This window comes from Aspergillus flavus, chromosome 4 (genome assembly GCF_009017415.1).
Source record: "Aspergillus flavus chromosome 4, complete sequence".
Taxonomy (NCBI): domain Eukaryota; kingdom Fungi; phylum Ascomycota; class Eurotiomycetes; order Eurotiales; family Aspergillaceae; genus Aspergillus; species Aspergillus flavus.
The window spans coordinates 2,015,822-2,038,196 of record NC_092405.1 but is presented as its reverse complement, the minus strand read 5'-3'; the positions used below and the strand labels follow the sequence as shown (position 1 = coordinate 2,038,196).

Here is a 22,375-nt window from a genome sequence, read left to right as displayed (position 1 = left end):
AGAGCGGTGGTACACATCGGATATATTCTTCATAGCTTCGAATTCCAAGAAAGTCAAGCATCAATAGAGTGAGCTATAAAGAATAGACATCGACAGCTTTGGTGGTAACCTTGAGGCCATGTTCTCCCGAAAGTATGTGTCTACTGAGTTATGAGTTTAAAACTGGTATGTAAATCCCATTTCACCACAGAGGGTCATGTCTCGGCATTTGTGTCAAGTATGCACCCCCTTGGCCATGTCTATCAGTAGTAAATCCCTCCAGTTCATGGTTCCCAATCCGACTACCGGAAACCCAGTGGTCAGCTCCTCTAAGAAAATCAGTCTGCGCCCCCAGTAGAAAGACGCCACCAAAGATCAGCCAATCGATGGAACGCATCCCACCAATCTCGCAAGAAACCACCCGATTCGTCCGGAATCACATCCGCAAACATATTTCCAGATCAAGATACATCACTGATCTAGTTTCTAATAAATTCCCTGTTTATTGGCGCCAACGGAATGAACTCGAGACGGCACAGGGCTCCTTGCAGTCCGTGCGCAGATGAGATCAATCTATAAAGCAAGCGATGTGATATCACGTTGAGCAATTGTATGACAAAAGCAACTAATATAGTAGCGAGAGTCGAGACATGGGAACCCCACAATGCAGCAATGACAGCTACGTACGTCTCAACAAACAAATACCGAGCAGTGCGATCGTCAATCATGATACGTATACGTATACTACGTATGTCCGGGGTATATCTGTCACAGCAACCAGCCTCATTATTTATATCGGAACAAACATATTGCATAACCTCACACATCTCAAGCCATGAAAGTAACCGAGAGCAACAGCCATTCCGGGCAAGCTAATGCAAGGGCCAGATGTCAATGATGGTAAATAGAAGCCTGACAAGTAGGCTCCAGGATATCTTCTACGCATAGATGCTTGAGTTTGCAGCATAGTCCCCAGTTGGCAATTAAATTAAACTAAATTGGTTCCGATTTGTGATACAGATGATTACCTGTCTTGCTGTAGGGTATCTTGACGGTAACCCTTGCCATGACCTAAAGGGAAGGGGAAGACGGTCAAGATCTCAATCAAGCCTCCGGGTAATTGTCCGATTTGACGGCTAGTAAATTGTAATACAGGCCGGTAACGCCGTTGCCTTTTTGGCTGCCTGGGAATTGGAAAAAATTGATAGCTCTTATCAATGACAGCTGTCAACGCATCCCTTGCGTACGGCGATCCAAAGCGAAGGATTCACGATCTTCACCGACATGGGGATTCCAAATCGAGGTGAGATCCTGCTCCCGACTACGGAGAGTCTCCGCGACTATGATTTGAACTAAAGTAGGATCTGCTCTTCTCATCAGGAGACCAGCAGAGAATTGGCGGCTCGGCAAAAAGGAGCGAATCGGCTACCGAGCCCTAGCGTTCGACACAAAAAAGAAACAAATGAGAAAAGAGGAAGAGATGAAAGATCTCAAGCTAGTGATCTGGGTTTCTCACTAAGACACCCAACGATCTCCAATGAAGTGGATCCCGAACCACCATGCAGACTCGGATCCTTTATTACAATTCCAAATTCTAATTTGCAAAAGAAACAAACAAAAAGACGAAAAACTGAAACAAAGGAAAAATCAAGACATCAAAACATACAGAACTCTTGAGAAAAAAAAAAACTTCTACGTATCACCTTCTCCAGAAAATAAAAAAAGCAAAAGAAAAAGAAAAAGCAAAACCCAACAAGAAAAACGGCCCACTCCAGGACCCATAATCGATTCGATTCCGATAATCTCTCACCCGGCGATCGCGGCTAAGAATTCCACCCAAAGAACGATAAGCAGCTGCCTCGGGCTTCCCCACTTGGCACCGATCCAAATGCTGTCGCCTTTTGGAAACGGGCTTAGATCAACTGTTAGTTCAACAATGGTCGCGCGCACCATTATTAGTCTAAATTAATTCCCAAAAAAGCGGTTCTCCATTTTAGGCGTGCCTGCGACAACGGGATTTGCGGTGGAGTTGAAGGAGTGAATCAGGGGCCGTCGTTCAAATCCCGTACGTGCATTTTGCATATATTTCTGCATTCTACATAATTTATGTCCTTGTCTCGGTGTTACTTCGCTGGAACTCGGCCGATGGGAGAGAGAGAAGGATGTGGTATGATTATAATTCCGAATAAAGGCCTTGCTGATATTAATAACATGGGAAGTTAATGAGTTAAAACAAGAAGATATACTATCTATTATGGAGTTGATTGTTTACCAAATACGGAACCGTCTGCAATAGTTTTAGGGTATGTCGAAGTCTAAAATTTGGTTTGTCCTATTAAATTTGGCACACTACGTTTAACCATACATGTGACTCTGCATTAGGGGAGACAGTTTATGTAGGCAGACCCAATCGAACCATTTCAAAATAAAAAATAGAAAATAGAAAAAAAATAAAGATGAAAAAAAATGTTGGGTTGGTTTTTAATTCTAATCCCCTCGTGTTCGTGCCGCATTCCATGTCTCATTACGGAGGACCCCGTTTTTTGTTTCTCAGGGGTGAGTCCGTGACCAAGTCCGTGTCCCATAATTAATATTATAGTTCTGATAATCGCAGGGATTATTTGCTGGAGCTTCCGATCATCCCGAAACTATGGGAAGTCTAAATTCGAGATCAACTTCAATAGTCTGGGATTGGTTCATTTCTGGAACCGTTGAATTCATTGTTGACAATTTTATTTTGATTTAAAATTTTCATACGGGCATCATACATACATACCTGACGGAGTACGGAGTACGAGCTAATTTGTATTCCCAAGTACCGTCAAAAATATGCATCGATGTACGAACTAGGTTAAAGGCGCATGCAACAGAAGCATGAGATCAATTCAGATAACCCTAAGTAGGAGTAAGTGGTCCAGTCAGGGCCCGTGTAACAATTATCCCTGCCAATCTGATACGCAGGGCTTGAATAAACTATCCCATTATCTTTTTTTTTCAGCTCCCGTGGCTCTCCGTCTCGTGTTCCACAACATATGTACGGCACTAGTAGCTACGGACGGGTTTAAAACGTAACGTTGTACACGAGACGAGTAGTTTCGAGGAACGGACCCAATTAGTCGGTTGTGTGTAGTACATGGACTCGGCTAGATTTTTATTCGCGATGGGAGCTGGGAGGAAGATCTGTACGGTATGTATATGTATGTAAGTGTACGTATACATCGACAGGTGTTCATCTAGACTGCAGAAGCTCGCATACAAAAATGCAAAAGCAAAATTTAGAGCCGGACTAGTATTAGAAAGAGACATGGACTACCGGAGGATCATTACCCCAACAACCTCGCAAATTAGAGCCAAACTAAAACATGCGAGCCAGAATCAGATCCAAAACCAAAGATGATCTACAACTCCCCGAGCACGGGTTTCTCCCCCTCCCCGAGAGCCCGATTCAAGATCTTCCCCGGCGCAAGGGATGGAAAACACTAAAAGTGTAAAGCGAAGCTGAATTTTCAACAGCCGTATCCGCGTATCTGAGATCCGGTGGAGAAGACACGCACCAAGAACCGTGATCGGGACGTTCCCGTTGCTTCTACCGTGGGCCCAGCCGGTATACGTATCCAAGCAATCAGACACCAGAGATCTTTGGAATCGGAGAACCACCTGAGGATTCGAGATGCTGTATGATGACCTGAAGTAATTGCGAGAAAGTACCGGGCGGGTATACGGAGTGCGGTAAACGCCATGCACGTACGCATGCATCATCATGTACGTGTTGCATGTACACAGCCACGATGAGTTCAGCTGAGGACGGTCAGGTAAGCGACGTCTCTGCATATACCCCACATTTTTTCTTCGTCTGCCAGTCAGAACTTGAATCGCTTCCTGAATGGGGTTATCAGAGTATCGAGATGCAGATCCATCTGGCCTGAAGGGGTAGGGCTTGAGAATGGCCTCGAAATTAGTGTCTTTTTTTTATTATTGTGGTTGTCACTATTATTTGATTTGGGTTGGGTTATTTTTACTCGTACCTTCAAGTAAGGACTACGTGTCCTGTGCAGGATGGATGATCTCTCGGTGGTTGACCGCTCGAGGGGTCAAATAATGGGACTGCGTCTGACTCAGTGGTAAGGGATGATCGTTGGGGTCATTATTCGGGGTGGTTTGGAGTACTTGGTATGTATCTCAGGATGCCAAGTAGTAGTAGGCAATGAGCCCCGAAAACATGACAGGCCTTAAAGAGAGCATAATTAATAGACGGAGAAAAAGACCTTAATTAGCCAGTCGTAATCCAAAGTCAACCAACGCCCCAAATTACCTCCCAAATGACGTCGATACGGACCCGACCGGCCGGGTCTCGGAGAAGCTCCATCTTGTTTGGATCAATGGAACCAGCCAACCTAAAGCGACGGACGGTTCCAACCATGGAATATCATCAGGCCATGAACTTCCTAATGGGGCAAACCGTCGGCGAGAAGGATTTGCATGGCAAACGGAGCCTAGTACCGTCTAGGTTAGAGGGTGGCATGATCGAAGTGATTTGAAATCATTAAGGTGCAAAAGTGAAGCACGGATGCACACGGCAGGCGAATTCCAAATATTCGACGTCAAGTCATTGAGCTGATGGGGCAGTCGAAGGCAAGTAGCGGTATGTATAGTATTTGCGGACTTGTAATGGAGGTAATCAAGTGTACACGTATGTAAGTCGGTATCGGTGGGTAATAGGGTATATGTCTGTATTTAATTTAGGTAGGGGCCCGAGGTTAGGGACCAAGTTAAAATGCCACCGAATTAGGTATGTCGTGGCATATGCCAATTAGTGTGGGCCTCTCTGAAGCCTCATTATGAGGAGACAAAGGCAACACCAAACTCAAGGACCTTTCTAATCTCAATAAACTTTTGCTTTTGTCTGCATAGTCTAGAATAAACAGGAAAACCTTCGAAATCTAAAATGTCAGAGACCCAACGCAGATGTTACACCGACCAAAACCCGCAGATGGTCCGAACGGAGAACAGATCAGAGACAGCTCCATCTCCATCTCCGCACATACGTGTTTCTAGAAGGCGTCGCTTGTTATTGAGCGGTGAGACAAATGCCATCTGGTGGCGTTGGAAATATCAGCCATGATCGGTTGAAGCGGATTATCATGCAAGATGAGATGAGATGCGATGAGATCAGATCCCGATCGATATCGATAGTCGCATTGGCGCGCCCCTTGAATCAGCCCTTGGCCCCAACCAGTCCCAACTAAACTCTTTAAGATTAATATCGTCCTGCTAGAGTAAATTTTAGAACAGAAAAAAAATTTTGATGAACCTTAAAAACACCCTCAACAACATCAGTCAGGCACGTCTCACTTTCTCCGTGGGGGAAGCGAAAAAAGAAAAGATCGAGCCGATCGAACTCGGTCCCGTGAGCTGGTTCTAGTCTGTTCTAGGGCCGCTTGGCGTAGTCGCGATGGACTGCCAGCCAATCAAGGGACGGCAGTTGGGCAATTGATTCTGATTATGTAAATTGTATATTCTATACTAAATCGGGTAAGTTGAGAAATTGCGGCTATACCGATGGCAAACTTGACTTTTTCGCGCATCGGGCGTGCATGCTTATGTGAGATTCTTTTCTTTACGATGTTCAAATGATTTAATTTGACCCTCAAAAAAAAATGTAGAGCCTCAATTCTTGGGAATGACGTATGGCATCATAAGATGTGTCGAGATTCATATGGTATCAGACCATTCAGTATCTAGTTAGAACCACTGGTAGCCAAGGGAACCCCGATGGCCATGCAACTAGTGAAAAATGGGATCCATTCACCAAAAATGGACAATCATACTAGGAGGCGAACCATCTGAACATCGCCGAACACCCCGGGGAGGTCACCACGATGACGGCGGTGGCGGATCTACAGCGTCACGGAAACACCGATCGATGCACAATAATCCGTTGTTCCATCGCTTGCATCTCGATCCAAGGGTCGGGTAGGAGATGGCCATCTTCATCAGACCACCTCAAGCCAAGCCCATGATGTTCGCCACTACAGCTTGGTACCTTACACGAAAGACAAAGGAATAAGGGATCTTGGCTTACTTCAGATATGTATAGTAATATTGTCCGTGACTAGTCAACTTTTCGAACAGAGGCAATTCAGACAAATAAGGTTACATTAATCACTGCATCGAGTCAAGCGCCTCGGAAACCTCCCATGGAGAACGTGAGTGCATAAGAAACATCATATGGCACTGGGAGTGTAAGGCAATCCAAGTAAGGTTTAAGTAGGGGAAGTGGGTAACTGGGGTATAATTGTAACAGATCGCAAAACAGTAAGGGAAAACCGGCGAACAAACAAAAGAAAATATCAAAAGGCAAGGAGAAAGAAACTGTGTACAAGCTGGTCCCACAGAAACGACACAATAACCAGAACGAAAGTCTATCCAGATGCCTTTTTCCCACAACGTGCGAGGGGTATTAAAAAAGTAAACTCCAACGACCAATCGGACAAGAACAGAAAAAGTCCAACATGCTCGGAACATTTCATGACCACACCTGAGAAGGAAACCCGGAGCCCAAAACAAATCGAACTGTATCATGTCCAAGGTGAATTATCAGGAATGACACCAACATAAAAGAGGTTTATGATCAACGAGGAAATAGAGGCACAAAACGCCGGACACTTCTAATCCCAAAGCCTTTCTTCGTTTTTGTTTTTTTCTTTCTTTTTTTCTTTCTGTTTTTCAACATCACATAAAAAGACGCCTGACGTGTTAACGGCCAGTTGGAGATGCGGAGTCGACCGTTTTGGGTTTAAGGTTGGAACCCAAGGACGATGCCTGTTTGGCACCCATCTTGCGCGTCAACTTGGCATAGTGCAATCCACATGCGTTGCATAGAGTCCGAGCACCGTCTGGACCGCGGCGCCATTCGGGTGTCTCAGCTCGGTTACAACTGTGGCAACGACCAGGAGGGGCTGCTTTCTATAGTTTGTGTTAGTAACAACGAATGGGGAAACGGGGATGAACCGGATGGATACAGGGTACTGGGACCTAGGACCCAGTCACCCACAGAAGCAAGGAACAAAAAAAAAAAAGAAAAAGAAAAAAAGGTGAACTTACGCCTCGTCGCTTCTTCGAATCTGGTCCGGCAAAGCCGCCACTGCCCTTGTATTCGTCTTGGTACATTGCCATGTGGTCATCCTCACGGACCCCACCGGCCTTGAAAGCTTTTCTTTGGGCCATTTGCTCCGCCAATGCGTGCTCTTGGCTCACAACCGCGGCTCGTATACGTAGTAAGGCATCCTGGTTCCGGCGCTGGACACTAAGCATCTCCTCCACTTCCTGTAAAGAGGGCAGGGACCCTATAACGGGCCCAGAACGCTGGGTCTGGTGCGCTCTTGCGGCATAGTGCCGTGAAAAGTCCAATGTGCGTGTGCTCATCTCGGCAATCTATTCCAAATTAGCCAACTGAAAATAGGATCGAGTGTCCACACTAAAACAACATTTTCTCAGGGGAGAAGATCACATACCTCATTGAGCGATGTCTCCACATCATACACGTCCAAATGCCGTTTGACAGAATCACCCGGGATCTGTCCCGCAATAGCACGACCCGCAAGTCCATTCCTCATTTCCTCAACACGCGCAGTTTCGGGCACACCCGACTTCCATGTAGTACCGTAGGGTCGGGCGTCATACGCAACCGGATATGTTGGCGCATTTGGCGGTGGCTGCGACTGAAAGGAGAAGTTCTGCGGAAATGTACCATAGCCGTTGGGGGAGGCGATGCTGCCCGCAGAAGTAGGAGCACTGTATTCATAGGCGGATCCCGTCTGCGAGCCAGCGATGGAAGTGATCCCCGTTTTTTGACTCTGCGTAGGTGACTTGCCCGAACTCAAAGATTGAATCGAGTGGTTTCGCGAATCTTGAGTCGTGACTGATGCCAAACTCGCCCGAGATGCTTCTGCTTGTAGTTGGGATTGAGGGTACGCTGAGTCCCGCACTACGTAAGGCCCTGAGGATACCACATTTGAAAACGGATTTGGTGGCCCCGACGGTGCTTCGCCAGTCGGCCGTCCTATAACATTTGAGGACAGGAGATGTGAATGCGGTGCATGATGAGGCTGCTGAGGAGCCGCCGATGTGGGCGCAGGATACGGAAGGGGGTTGTCGTTTCCTAACGCCTCGTGGATGGACGGGAGTGATTGCCTTTGTGGTTGTGACTGTTGCTTCTCCTTCTCCTCCTCAAGCGCGCGCCGCGAATCCGTAGGCGAGATATAACCAGGCTGCACAGAGGGTACGCTGGCGGACGACGTTGGGTATGAGCACGGTAATGGCTGGCCGGCATACATGCTTGTTGGGCTGAGAAGAGCTCCTGGGGATGTGACAGGGGCCGATGCAACGGAAGGGTGTTTGGGGGGATATCCCGATCCGTCTTTTCCTAGAAAACCAAGAGCTGGCAGATGGTCCCTATGTGTTCCAAGAAGGTTGAAATCAGTACATGTGATCTGAAATAAACTCGGACGCTTGCAACGACGACGACGAGAAGGCGATCGGTTTAATAAAGTACGAACCTATGCCTATGACCAGCTTCCAATGACCCCATCATGCCAATGCTTCCGGTTATATCCTTGCGATGTCGTCCTTGACCTCATGCACCATCAGTCGCCTCGGCTATGATCTAATAGTGTACCGTGGGAGAGGGTACCAAATCGTCAATTTTTAGAAATAGAAAAAAAATGGAATAAGACAATAGAAGTGTGGGCGGGTTTGAACGGCGAAAGCGACCGGCCGAGAACAGTGAGCTTTAGAGGCGAAGGGATGAAAAGTAAAAACAAATTCCAACGGTTTTCCGATAAACGATTGCCGTCCTTCAAGTGCGCGTCACCACTCGAGTGAACCGATTTCGAAGGTTCTTCTTCTTTCTTTTTTTCGTCTTTCCGATTAATGAAAAGGATAGAAAAGATAGAAATTATCAGGCCACCTTTCTTCCCTTGGACCAGAGATGTCTGGGGGTTGGGTGGCGGCTGTGGGGAAGGGAAAATGAAGAGAAAGAGATCAAGTCGGGCGAGATGCGGACGTAAGAGGAAGCCAAGAAGGCAAAGGCCCGTCGGTTCCGTGAGGTTGGCCCAGAGGGGAATAGTTAAAGTAGAGAGCGGCGACTCGATGATTGGGGAGAAGCCCCAGAAGTGAGAAAAAAAAAAGTGGCGTTGGGGGGGGGAGGAAGATCAGGCAGTCTGCAGGCGATGCGATCGCGATTAGAATACCCGCAATTCAAATGCAATTAATTCGATAGCAAAAGTACGGCACGCACCCGTAGTGCGCAGGGAACAGATCAGATCGGAACGGCCCTTCCTGCGTCTGGAAGAATCATCTGTCCAAAGCCAAATTCGCACAGCGAAATTTAACAGTCAGATTTCGAATCCTCAGATAGACTCGATTTGTGGTTTGAGTTTGGTGAGCGGGTGTCGAGCGGCGGAGGCCCAGTAAACGCAAGGGATGACAAGAGATATGAGTGCGTCGCGTGGAAGGGAGACAGGACTCTCTAATTAAACCTGTTGTCTTCTCGCCTCTCTTTCTCGTTCCCGACAAAAAAGAAAACTTGAAGGGGTGGCAGAAGATAAAGCCTATTATAGGGAATGTGTGTAGAGATAGATGATAGAGGAAGACCACAGGAGGGGTGGGATTTATTAGTGGGTAAGAATTAAAGACTAGGAGACAACTGCCTCGAGGGAGGAAAAGAGGAAGAATCGTCCTCTTCTTTTTCCTTGGGAAATGTGAGAAGATGATAGCTGAGAGGGTGAGAGGAAGAGGGAGAGAGGTAGCTTCGCGGTAAGGGAAAGAGTGAGAGGAAGATGAAGAAGCAGAAGAAAAAGTATAAGTTATAATCGATGGAGAAGAATTGATCATAGACTAGTAAATCAAATCGAAAAAATAAATAAATCCCCAAAGAAAAAAAATAGAATAATTATAATACTAGTACTAGTACCTCAGCAATTAAATCAAAAAAGAAAAAAGGAAAATAAAAATAACTATTAAAGACCTCCAGTACCTCAAGACTAGTCCTAAAAGACCACCACAAGCAGTCCCGCACAATACACACACACACGGCCACGAGAGATATGGGAGGGAGGGTCCAGCGAAAGAGCTAGCAGCTAACGACGTCGGCCTAGGACAGGATGAGCTCAGACCTGGGAAAAAAAAAAAGAAAAAGAAAAAGAGAGACAGCCAGAAAAGCCAAAATGGGACTACGAGATCGTCGAATCACACTCGCCGTCGTGACCAGTTTAAAGTTACGGCGAATTACAGAAGCTTTACGCTGCGAACTGCGGATCTTCGACAAAGTGTGGAGTGAGTTGGGATCATATTGGCGATGTGCGGATATCTGGGTGGGGTGCGATGGAGCCTTACCAGGGGGGGCGGTCGTCCCTGACCAAAAATTCAAAAATTATAATAATAATTAATAAATTCAAATAATAAAAACAAGAGAACAAAGTAATTAGCAGTAGTTTACTTTTCCACTTTTTTTATTTTTCATTTTTCTTCCCCCCTCCCTCTGTATTCCATACAGTACGTAATTAACAACAATACGCCAATATGACAATACAATCCATTGTACAGTATGTATGTACCTCTGGTACTCCAATAATTCCCTAATTTTTTATTTTATTTTTAATTTTACCTTTTCTTTTCTGCTTGATTTTCTTTATCTGGTGATAATATTAATGAGGAATCAAGAGAAAAAAAAAGCTCTGACATTAAATCAAGAATTAGGTTCTCCCTATGGACTTTGTCGCATTCGTGAAACCACTGCGCTAAACAGATCTAAAAGTCATAATGTCCTTATTAGTAACACCAGTTCATTAGAGTACTATGCACGACAGGATTAGATATGTAGTGGTAAAGTCCAACTTGGCAGATTACCACTTAACGGATTTATTAGTGTTCATCATAAAGCCACAGGGGGATACTCGGGAATGGTTAATAAAACTAAATTGGATATTACCACTAGCCATTAATGTACAGATTTACGAAGTGTGTTCCGTCGTAGTACGATGTACGCTTTTAGTGTCTGGCACAAAAAGGAAAGAGGGGTGGTCAACCACTCAGGTAATTGAGAGGGGTTGGAGCGAAATAGTATGATGAGTGGTCCCTATCACTGATGGCGATGGGGCAAAGGAAGCATCGAGATCCATAGATCGCACGCTACACAAATTAGGGGAACGGCCGACCGACTTTAATTAAAGAAAAGATGAAAGAAGAAGGAAGGGACTAACAAGACGGGAATGACTAACGTTCCCAAATCTAAGTCCACGGGCGATGGAGGGAATAAGAGAAGGTGTTATTATGTTATAAGTACCATATTTTTCCCCCTTCTATCCTCTTATATTAGAAAGGCAAACTATACTGAAGAAGGAGAAAGAAAGTAGAAAGTAAAACAGAAAAAAAATACACAACATATAGATTCATTCGGCAGGCTGCTTGCTGGACTCAACTTCCATCCTCAAACACATCACTAACAAGCTACCTAACACCGGTAATATGTCCTTCACGGCCAGCTCACTTGGTATGGAAACCCAGATGTGAATCGAAGCAACAAGTTCAACTGATTATATAGTATAGCGAAGACAACTTGGGTTGTCCAGTTCTTATCTCCAAAGATTATAGTTTTGTGGCTTTGATTGGAAGCATGGTTAGTAGTCGAATCATAGTAATGTTGTTGTATTATACATACACCATGATGTCCGCTTGTGCCTGCCTGAGGAATACTCGGTGGTTAGGTGGGACAGATGCAGTAGTACACAAAGCGTATCGCAATATTACATGCTTTTTATTTGCGATCTAGGCAACCGATTTAAGGCAACAATGCAAAAGTGATCAATGATAAGATTGAGATCTCGTACAGATACATTGTTACCTAATAGGAGTCTCGCAACAGTGACTGCCATCTTTCCCTTTTTTTATATTTTTTATTTTTTTTTCTTGTTACCTTGTAAATGCAATGCTTACCAACATTGTGCATGTGCATACCATGCTATCCTCGTTCTTCTATATATTTAATATAAAAAAGCACGGAGAACTCGAGACTTGAAAGGAAGAATGCTGCCAACTATGGAAGAAGGGTAAAAGACCGAAGGAAGACATGGAAAATAAGTGTCCATTCATGTATGAGCTGAAAAGTTACCGCAGTGATGTCTCTGCTTGGCCCAGATCTGGAAACGATTGAAGTGGGGAAGCTGGATCGCACATCGACAGGACACATAAACTACTACTGAACATGCTCTCTCACAGTAATCCTACTAGAGGAGAATAAAAAGTTTAAGAAATAATAATAAAAAAAATTAATAAAACAAATAGAAGCAAAGTAAAAGAGAAAGAGAAAGAGAAAAAACAAGGACACTGGATTGTTTGGATCACACTTGGAAGCGATCCGACCGCCCATTTGTCAACACGGCAGCAACAGTTAAAACTTGACTGCAGCCATGGTCAGATCCCCTCCTGCAAAAACGTGAAAACCCACACACTCTTTGTTCTGGGTTTTCCACAGATGAACTATTTCTAACTAATAAAACTGAGGTGTACTATGGAAATTCTTAAAAGGGGAAAAATAAAAATAAAAATAATTACCGAAATAGAAGAATACTAGAAAAATTCCAGACCTTCACTATTACGTCGAAATCCACCGCCCCCTTGTACCTGAGAGAATTGTTCCATGGTACCATACCACGCTCACCCCCGCCCTCCCTTGCTCAAGATCTCGGGCATAGCCGTGGGTGGGTGGCACCATTGTCGTCATTCACGATCTCCTCGGACTGAGAGATTCTTATTGTTTTTTTCGTTGTTGGCGGCAGGACTGACGATTCAAATCGATATTAATGGAGCACACTATTGAGTATAGTATGTTCCAAAAATGCACCTAAAGAGATGCCGTCGGACCGAGGGGGTATAGCGTTTGGGTCCCGCATGGTTTCCTTCTATCCAACTACGGTATTAATTAATATACTGACTGGATACCAGGCTCCGTGAGTCCTTGAATGGCATCCACCCTTCGATCGATTGAGTTTTTAACCCTAGAGTTATCTAGTGTGCGTTGCTTCTTCGGGGGGAGTGGATTCAATCAATATCACACCACTACTTATCTCTTCCATGAATCATAGGCGTTTATCAGCATGTCCTGGGGTCGGATGATTTCCCCAAAGCAGAGATGGTGTCGCATGGGTTGTCGCATCATCACATCCCCCTTCTCCCTCTCTCTCCCCGCTAGTTTATGTCATTTTTAAACACCCAACTTCAATAGTCCAACGGGACCCGAACAATTGTCTCTTCGTTTGGTGGTTGTAGAAACTCTGGTCCAGCCAAAAAGAGAATAGTATTACTAAGTTTAGACCCATGCACTAGAGTACCCACGCTCCACCATACCAACGACATTCATGATTTATCGTCATCCTCTTCATCTCGTCCCCCCTCGATTGATTGCTTCATTGATTAATTTAATTAAGTAAATAAATTAAATGAATCTGAACTATCATGCACGTTGTGGATTTATGGAAGCTCGATCTAATTCTGAACCGAGATCCGGACCACATGATTGGGGGACATCTAACGGGCGAGTTCATTCCTTATTTTTTGTCACTGCCGATTAACTTCGCTCCCATTCATTGACGTAACAGTCAAGGACTGAAGGATATTTTTCCCTGCCCTGGATTCCTTCTCGTTTCTTAGATTTTTATTTTTCTTATTTTTGTATTCCCGTCGGCGGCATGCTTTTTTTGGGGTCTATTCCCCGAGAACCGCAACTTCAGTTCCTTGTTTTTCAGCGTGATCCCTTCAATGCAGACGGCCTTGACTAATACTGAAACTGATTAGTGGCATTCCACATCGGTCAGTGTGTGTTTGTTCCATTATACCAACCGACATTTGACCGTTGCCTCTTCTGGCTGCATGCGCAGCTTCCGACCGGCAAGTCCGCATCCACCTGTACTACGACTCGTACGTAAGGTAGCACGGGCATACATTGATCGTGGAATCCCGAGTAGATCATGAAGTAAATTTTTCCATTTTCTTCTTTTACGGCTGAGTTGAATGTGGCAGAGGAAGCAATGACCTCATAGCTGACATACGCGCCGATCATCATTATCGGCGATGAACTCATATCCTGTACTGTGTTAGTCCGGGATTGGGATGCGCCAGGTATCAGGCATATTTTATATACGTATAATATACCTATCCTCCGTTGGAAGGGTAGTCTGATGCCTTTTTGTCACTGCATGGATTGGAATAATATACTCTATTGTACGCAGTACAGTAGGAAATACCAGGCAAATAATTCTTAATATAAGACAAATCGTGGGATCACAATCATCCGAGGTGAGGACTTTGACCCTGTGAGGCGTCGGCAGGGGCTCATGCGCCGAACACGCCACCCACCGAGATTTAACTCAATCTGCAGGCTTCCTGAAATACCACCGTAATGATACTACATCTTGTGGCTTGTTGGGTATGTATGTACTCCGCTCCCAGCCACATACAATCATACATACACCTTACATTTACATACATTCAAAGTACCCAGTAGCTAGGTGCATACGTACGGTATCCATGCGGAGAGAGGTGTCACATCACGCCCGTTGGAGCTGCAAGATCTTACACTACGGACTGCAGCATCCTAGATTCCGGTCGAAGCGTTTCTCTTCCTCGGTTCCCAAGTGGACTTGATTTACTGGAGTTCAGCCTTCCATGCTGCAGATGACGCCGCGATCCCCGATCCGATCTTCTACTATCTTTTTTCTTTTTCTCCCCAATGAAGAATAATATACCTCTCTATTCGATCGGTTGGAGATTGAACGTTACACGAGGAGATCGAAATGATTGCGAACATGTGACGATGGTGGAATGTAGGTACCGTGACTTGCCTTTTACAGCTGGAGAACTTTTTATTTTTATTTTTTTTGTTTTTTGTCCTTTTTCCCTACATTGTTCCTTTTCCTGTCCTTCCATTGTACGTTCTACCATAGCGAAGGAGTCTTTCGTTTCCAAGGAGACAGGACTCTCTGCATCAGCTTTGATCTTACTCTTGCAGATGGATGCACAGACTACAGGAGGCATCCGGTGATGGATCTAACGGTCGCGCGAAACTCGACTCATCCAATTAGACCCGTAACAAGTTGGGGAACGTTGCCTGTCCTAATGCTGACGGATAACGCCCATAATTACTCGAAAGTCACTTTCCCTCGTTCTTGCGACCGTTTGTTCATTACTTTATTTTCACTTATACCTGCCTCTACGAGCAATGAATCTACACGTCATCCAGGAGATATCAACTAAATTGCTCGGACACAGTTTCCCTTGTTTCATTTCTCCTAGACTTTTTGTTTTCTTTCTTTCTTTCTTCCCCCCCTCTTTTTCCTTTCTGACAGCGTAGGAATCCTGGTCCAATCTTAGGTTTTGTGGTGTGGGACAGGATAGTGGGTTCCGCTTAAAATCCCTGCTGACTAGTGCAAATATTGTTGGATCGAACTAAGGAAAGCAAATCCCGAGACGTCGCGTTGGAGAGTCGAGTTCCCGATGGTCGACAACGAACCGCGCCGCGCATTGACCAGATAGCAGCTTATCCAGGATGGGAAACTTACTGCACGCCGGTTCCAACCGACATCGTTGTCTCCAGCCATGGACGCTAAATCGTCGACTACTATGGGAACGGCACGTCGGAACGTATGTACGTACCGAGTACGTACAGCTTATAGAATGGTACTTCCTCTCGCTTGGATCACCGATTGGTATACAATACAAGTGGTCTCGTTCGCGAACAGGTCAAAATTCCACCAGAGGACTCCGTGTCAGCTGCTCCTCGACGATGCTCCACTCTCTGAAGATCATCAGTATCTTTCAAAAAGGAAGACTCTGAGCACCATACCATATAAACAAACTTGAACAGGATATAACACTCTACCAACAATTGCTATGTATCCCTGACACAGCCCTCTCTAATACCATTAAACAATGTTTCTGGACGCCATTCATAGTGGATTGGCCTCGCCCTTGGTTGTTAGTCAAGAAAACCTGCTCATAAGCATAAATCAAACCACCAGGACGAGTCAAGGCCCGTTACGACGTGGAGACACATCTCCCATCGCATACGGAGTACACCGACATAATCTCTTCTAGTTCCTCTCTAACACGATACTAGCTACTCAGCGGACCACAACCGTCACGAATTGGGGGAGATCCATAGCAGGATGCATCATTACAGTTTGTGCTACGACGCTGCCTCTAAGGGTGGAGTATTTGCGCCGGCCGTTGAGATGGATCTACTCTGGATAGACAACTCCAGCCGTTCACCACACGTCACTGACTTGCACGGAGAGGAGTAGTGTGTACGGCATGTGGCGGAACAACACCTCCAGCCACCTATCCGATCTTACGGATCTTTACGAGGAAATGGAGATGTCCCTCTTACTCCTTGTTGATCCTTTAACCACGCAACAAAACAAAATGTTGATGGGAGCCTAATTTCCAACTGCCGACATGACGGACTAAATCACTAGGATGGCAGATCATATCCAGTCCAAGATTGGGGGCATCAGACTAGGTTTTTACCCACCAATCGTATGTACATTCCCCAGGAAAGTCCCCTCGAAAGCTTTTCCATCGACCTTGCAAGCGACAGGTGGACAACAAGCGATAGATCATGGAGCTGACAGGCAGTGGACCGGGCGGATGAGATCGACAGCGCCAGACTGGATAGACTGATGGGCCAAAAACCGTTGAGAGCGCTCTCGCTAAAATCGCCCTAAGAAAAATCTACACCCCTCCTTTTTTTTTATTATTATGATTCCTTACTAGTAGTTCTAGCAGACGATCGGACAGGTGCCGTTTTTTACCCAGACACGTTGTGGGACTGCCACTTTTTCTCAATTTTCCTCTAATCGCCCCATGACGATCAGCGAGGTACCAAGACCAATCAGAGAAAGGAGCGACGGCGAGTCGACTAAGATGGGAAGGGCGCAAAACGCGATCGCAATTTTCCAACAAGTCACTCAACATCCAGCGAGTTGAACTATTATCACGGATAGTCCACAATTTTTCCCCATTGAGACTGGCCAGGGTGGGCTAGATTCCGTAGTTCTGGCTGACGCCAACTGATCGGCCTCAAAATTTAGATTGCGATCCGAAGGGGGTGTGATCCTATCCACCCGCACGCGTTCTCTTCCCAGGGGCGCGTCTCTGCAGGGAAACGTACCGTGTAGAACGATCTATATGACAGACTGACACATGGCAGTTGGGAACTATTGGACGGCAAGGATTTGGGTCCGCAATAGATACTACCTTGTTGTCGAAGGGGTTTAGTACGGTGGTAGTTGGTTAGTTAACGGGAACAAAATCGGGCATCCTGCAGGAAACCTATCACCAGCCATGACCAATACCAAGCCCAATCTGGGAACGAATGGACGCTGTGCAGGTAGAGGGAGGGAAACCCACCAACGGGGAACAGAATGAAGCAGCATCATCAGAAGAAGCACAGGATCGGTGGAACCTTATCCCGATAAACTCTCCGATGTCTTGACCTGAAAAAGATGTTGACAGCTGGGGTTTTGTCAGAAAACAGTTTAGTCTGGGCGGCACTAACCTCTCGCGTGCTGCAGCCCGACCGATTGGGAATTGACTTCGGTTAGCTAATCAAAACGCTTTGATGACTGGATAAAATATCAACTAGGTTAAGCATTAGTCGAAATAATCCAGTAACGTCCTGCTTTTTTTTGTTGTTTCCCCTCTGTTTTTACGTACAGGAGAAGTACCTATTGGACGTTACGGAGTACTATATGGTAATATCCACGATTGACATACTTGTACCAGCGAAATACGCCGCACTGGAAGTGTGCAAGCCATATCGACCGGTCCCTCAGCCACAAATCCAGCTAAAGTACACAGTCCCTTCCTGTTGCAAAATTGATCATTTTGATATATCTTTTACGTACCTTCCCAATCACATGTTCCAAATGATTTGCTGTTTCTTTAGTGAACTCCCAGATATCCTTTCGGCCGGATGGATCATAGTTCCCTACCGTTGCCAGATAGTAGGGAATCCCACCGTCCTCCGTACGGGTATCATGACGGGATACTAGCAGGGATGTGCCCTCCCGAAAAGGAGACTAGCGGCCCACCTCCCGCCTTTTCTTTTTCTTTTTCTTTTTCTTTTTTTTTTTTTCTTTCTTTCTTTTCCTTTGCTCTTTCCCAGTTTCCACCCCCCTGGGAGTTTGTAAGAAAATAGGAAAAGGAAAAGAACAAAACCTAAATAAACTAATAAACTAATAAAAACACGTGAAGTAAATTGTCCAATCCAACCTCCCTTTGTCCCTTAACCTCCTTTCATTCTTTGTTTCCTGACATTTGATTCGAAATTACTTCCGCCACCCCTTTCAGTTCCCATCCTTCCCGCTTTTGGCGTACCAAGATTCCAACTAAGCCTCGGAGAATAACTCTCAAGTCGAGTCATGGCGTCTTATATTTCCGAATCTACCGAGTCGCTGGATACTTACAGGAACTTAACGGAGTCTCTTATGTATGGCCGGGCAGGGGTGGTTACGTAGTACTCTTTCTTATCTTGAGAGTTTAAATGTACATACCGTATTGAGCTCTGATCTCCCGTATAAGAATGATAATATAAGCTTTTATAGGAGGGGAAGTTTTAGCAAATGAGATTATTTTTTTTTACAGTTGAAGACAGTGACACCGTGCCTTGCCAAGTATCCCACCACCACTGCTGTAGCGTAGCATATCATACAGTACGACTTTCTTTTACACGGATTTTGTCAAGCTCCCGGAGCTGGCTATCTCCGGGGGGTTGGATGGATGGATACAGTCATGAATTACAACATCCGGATCCCGCGTAATCGACAGATCTCCTTTAAGTCGGTGTAAATCTATCCACTAGCCAATATCACTAATCGGCTAAACTGACTCGACCTCAACGGTGGGCTGGGAAAAAACGACAACCAGCTAGCCGACTTGCTACTACGGGGGAGGCCCACACACCACCCGTTTCTAGCTCGTCGACGAAGAAGAAAGTAATTTATCCAGGGAGAAAGAATCAAGGTGTTGATCCGAATAACTCCTCCTCGGAGACGGCAGGGGTGAATCCGGACTCAAATGGAATGATCTCATGAGATCGCGGTGTACAAGAACTACAGATGGTACTTAGTGCCATCTAACGATAGAAACATCGATTGATTAAATTGATCCCAGGTTTAAATTAAAAACTGCCGTTTTGGGAACCGTCCAACGTCCGCGATGGGGCTTAGTCTGGCTTAGTCGCTCAGTCTACTGTTTCTCATCCGGTTTTTAGCACGAGATAGTTTAGTCTTCTTTATTAATATATTTAATTTTTTTTTTTTCCCGAGTCCCTACTGAGGTCCGAGGACCGTTGAAAATGCGGATATTGGGATCTCCACTGGCCATCTGTCTGTCTATCTGGTTAGCTGCCTACCTTAACTCGAGTGGACTCGACTAAGGGATCATGTCGGCTGCATACAGACCGACTCGGTTGAGCTGCTTAAGTTATTGTTGATCCACTGTCGGTAGGTACCCTTTCCTTTCTCGATTAATGTTGACGAAGTGGCGGTGTTGTCCGTTGTGCCTATTTGGGCAGGTCAATGGTAGATTAGATAGAAAGTATGTATCTAGTATCTACAGTAGTCCCTGCCTACTAATGTAGGGGGAACCTGTCACCCGAAGTTTATCTGCCTCTACTAATATCAAACTTACTTTTAGGAGAGATAGACAGCGCTACAACCTCCCTCTACACTCTCCATGGTATTTCATTCCAACAATACTTCATTCCACCTACGTAACTTTTCGCTTCCGCCTAATTAATATATTAATATATTAATAAATTTCCCAGTGAACCACCCAACAGCCTCGGATACGGGCCCGAATGCCCATGCCGTAAGTGGGTACAAAACAAAGTGGATAGCCAGCCCGCCCCCGATTCAGTTTCTAGAAGGAGTGCGGAATAAATTAACCCTGATTACTACCCATGACTCGTGCCGTCCCCCCAAATTATATTGCCTGTTCTCCGGAGTATAGCCACAACTGCGGTAGAATGTCCAGTCGGAGACAAAAACCATAGAAGGCTCCGGAGATGATAACTGGAAGTGTCTTAGTTGTTGGGGTTGATTTTCATGGTCCACTCTTTTTGCCTCACCCGTGATTGTCTATTGATTTTTCGGTTTTGTTCTATTCTTATATGGGGTTTGGTTCTATTGTTTCTGGTTACGGGGGGCCTCGTATATCTCGGGGAATGTGTCGGTTTATTGTTTGATTGATATGGGATATACGTAGGTATTAGCTGAGGTTGTTTATTGTATGACTATGTGCGTACACCTACACATACATGTACCAGAACCATACGATGTACATACATAGTGAATGTAAATAGATACATACACAAACAAGTACAATCCACAATCCAATCCAAACAAACCCTACAAATACATATTAATCTATTCTATCGAATCCCCGAGTTATCACCGTAAACCACATTGCACACCTATAACACCCATACCTATAACCACACCTCCCAGTACTATAGTCCAGCTGCAATAAGCACAAAGCTCATGCAGTGACTATGCAGGGGACTTTCCCAGATTCTTGGGCGACTGCTGACACAGATCTCTTGACTGACTATTAGTCGGTTTAATCTCCTCCCCGTGTTGTCCGTGGCCGATTGGTCTGGATTGCATCGCCCGGGTGGGAATTCTGCAGCTGCAGCTTGCCCGATGGAGAAAAATTTCGGGTGAGGGGCTGGGTTGGGGGGCTGGATTTGGTGTGGTGCAGGTTGTATTTGTGATTGTGTTTGAGTTTTGGTTGATTAAGTTATTCTTCATTTCAGGTTTTTGGGTGTTGGTTTGCATAGAAGGGGTGTATATATATTTGTACGCGGGGTAGGAGGGTGTATGGTTGGTTGAGGCTTTGCTGAATGCAATGTCTCTTTGGAATATGGTTTTATCTGTGGAATAATCTACTCTGTTTGGTGATTGTTGATATAGGTCTTGAAGGCATATCTATGGACGGAGTATGTAGTAGTTGCAGGGAATTGTTCTGCTGCATTGAATATGCCTCGGTTGATAGAATGACCGGGCATATTGATTCCCTTTACTGTTGTATACTTTTCTCCTCCTTTTCAGGCTATTCATTCAATCATGAACTTTTCTTTTATGCTCAATATTCCCAAGCTCCCTTCATATCGAGTAAGGTCTCGAATATAGGGTTACATTGCCTGAATCATAAGGCAAATAACCAGAAACCCCAAGCCAGACATAAGTGTAAACTATCTACCCCATTTCAAACTGCAAAAGCACACTTACACGTAACAAACGTATCAATAGACATATAAAGAGAGTACCGGGTAAAAAGGAGAAACATAAATACAAGAAACCCAATACACAACCCTGACCCATGGAACCCTGACATTCTAGAATGCGCAATCCCCAAACCCCACGACACGTGTGAACCAGAAACAATAGACGATCCGCACCCAACAATCCTATTGTCATCGAATCAAGAAAATGGTCTCCAAGACACAAATGAAAAAAAAAAAAAAAAAAAGTAATAATAAAAAAAAAAGAAAAAGAAAAGGGGAACTAGACAGAAAGAAGCAGGAGAATAAAGCCCCCTCACGAGGTCCCCGATAGCCAATTGATTGCCCACATAAGCACAATCTGCAATCACCGATCGACAGCAGATAATCAAACTAACCACAGATGTGCACCGCCACTGCATTCTGATTTACTGAATGTCAACCAGGCTAATTTCGTTGCTTTAACCAAGGAAATCAAGACATTGGATCACTCGCTTGTCATTTCCGAGAAAGGGTTTTGTGACGTTCTAGAAAGGCTTTATCTGTGGCTCGTACCATGGTTGAGGGGGTTGTTCTTGGATAATGGGGTTTCTTCTTCAGCTTCTGCATGGGAATACCGGGGGTTTGGGTCTGAAGCTACGCGTGGCTTGTATTGTGTCTACTCTGTAATACATTTGGTGGCTTACTTTTTATGCAAAATTTCAGGTAAAATTACACACGTTTGTTTTCTCTTTCCTTGATTTTCTTCATCCCCTCCCTAATACTGTAGAGAAGTAGACTGAAGATCCTGCCGCAATCCCCAATCACAGGTCCAATTCGCTACCGAGGAAATTCTGCCTAATTACCTGCTCTCCAACTGGCCCTCGGGACATGCCATGACAGGCGACTCCAGTCGCCCACTTGAGCGTTGCAGACTATTGAATTAGGGGACTGGGGCTTTGGAGAAGTACTTTGACAGGAATGGGGGGGTGTCCGTTATCCCGTAGTCCGTATGGGGTTGTTGGCCTGCCTTGCTGTGTGCTTGTAAGCATTTATAATCACGCGCACTTGGTTTAA

General features: G+C 45.2%; 4 protein-coding genes across 4 annotated transcripts; all 4 read right to left on the bottom strand.

Moving 5' to 3' along the window:
- Window positions 1–6,048: 6,048 nt before the first annotated feature.
- On the bottom strand, window positions 6,049–6,787 carry F9C07_1530675 (uncharacterized protein). Its single transcript, XM_071508188.1, has one exon. The coding sequence runs from the start codon at window positions 6,559–6,561 to the stop codon at window positions 6,142–6,144; it is 420 nt and encodes a 139-aa protein (XP_071366430.1). The 5' UTR covers window positions 6,562–6,787; the 3' UTR covers window positions 6,049–6,141.
- Window positions 6,649–8,984, bottom strand: nsdD (uncharacterized protein). Its single transcript, XM_071508187.1, has 5 exons — window positions 8,672–8,984; window positions 8,538–8,607; window positions 7,494–8,433; window positions 7,084–7,413; window positions 6,649–6,945 (listed from the first exon to the last, which is right to left on the bottom strand). The coding sequence occupies exons 2-5, from the start codon at window positions 8,570–8,572 to the stop codon at window positions 6,736–6,738; spliced, it is 1,515 nt and encodes a 504-aa protein (XP_071366429.1). The 5' UTR covers window positions 8,573–8,607; window positions 8,672–8,984; the 3' UTR covers window positions 6,649–6,735.
- Window positions 8,985–13,682: 4,698 nt separating this feature from the next.
- F9C07_3905 (uncharacterized protein) lies at window positions 13,683–14,098 on the bottom strand (the record flags this gene model as incomplete). Its single annotated transcript, XM_071511151.1, has 3 exons — window positions 13,683–13,816; window positions 13,880–13,939; window positions 13,978–14,098. The coding sequence occupies 3 exons, from the start codon at window positions 14,096–14,098 to the stop codon at window positions 13,683–13,685; spliced, it is 315 nt and encodes a 104-aa protein (XP_071366428.1).
- Window positions 14,099–17,740: 3,642 nt separating this feature from the next.
- On the bottom strand, window positions 17,741–18,743 carry F9C07_3904 (uncharacterized protein; the record flags this gene model as incomplete). The annotated part of the gene is made up of 4 exons (XM_071511150.1): window positions 17,741–17,759; window positions 17,809–17,879; window positions 17,940–18,022; window positions 18,677–18,743. 4 exons carry the CDS (start codon window positions 18,741–18,743, stop codon window positions 17,741–17,743), a joined length of 240 nt encoding a protein of 79 aa, XP_071366427.1.
- Between the last annotated feature and the right edge of the window lie 3,632 nt (window positions 18,744–22,375).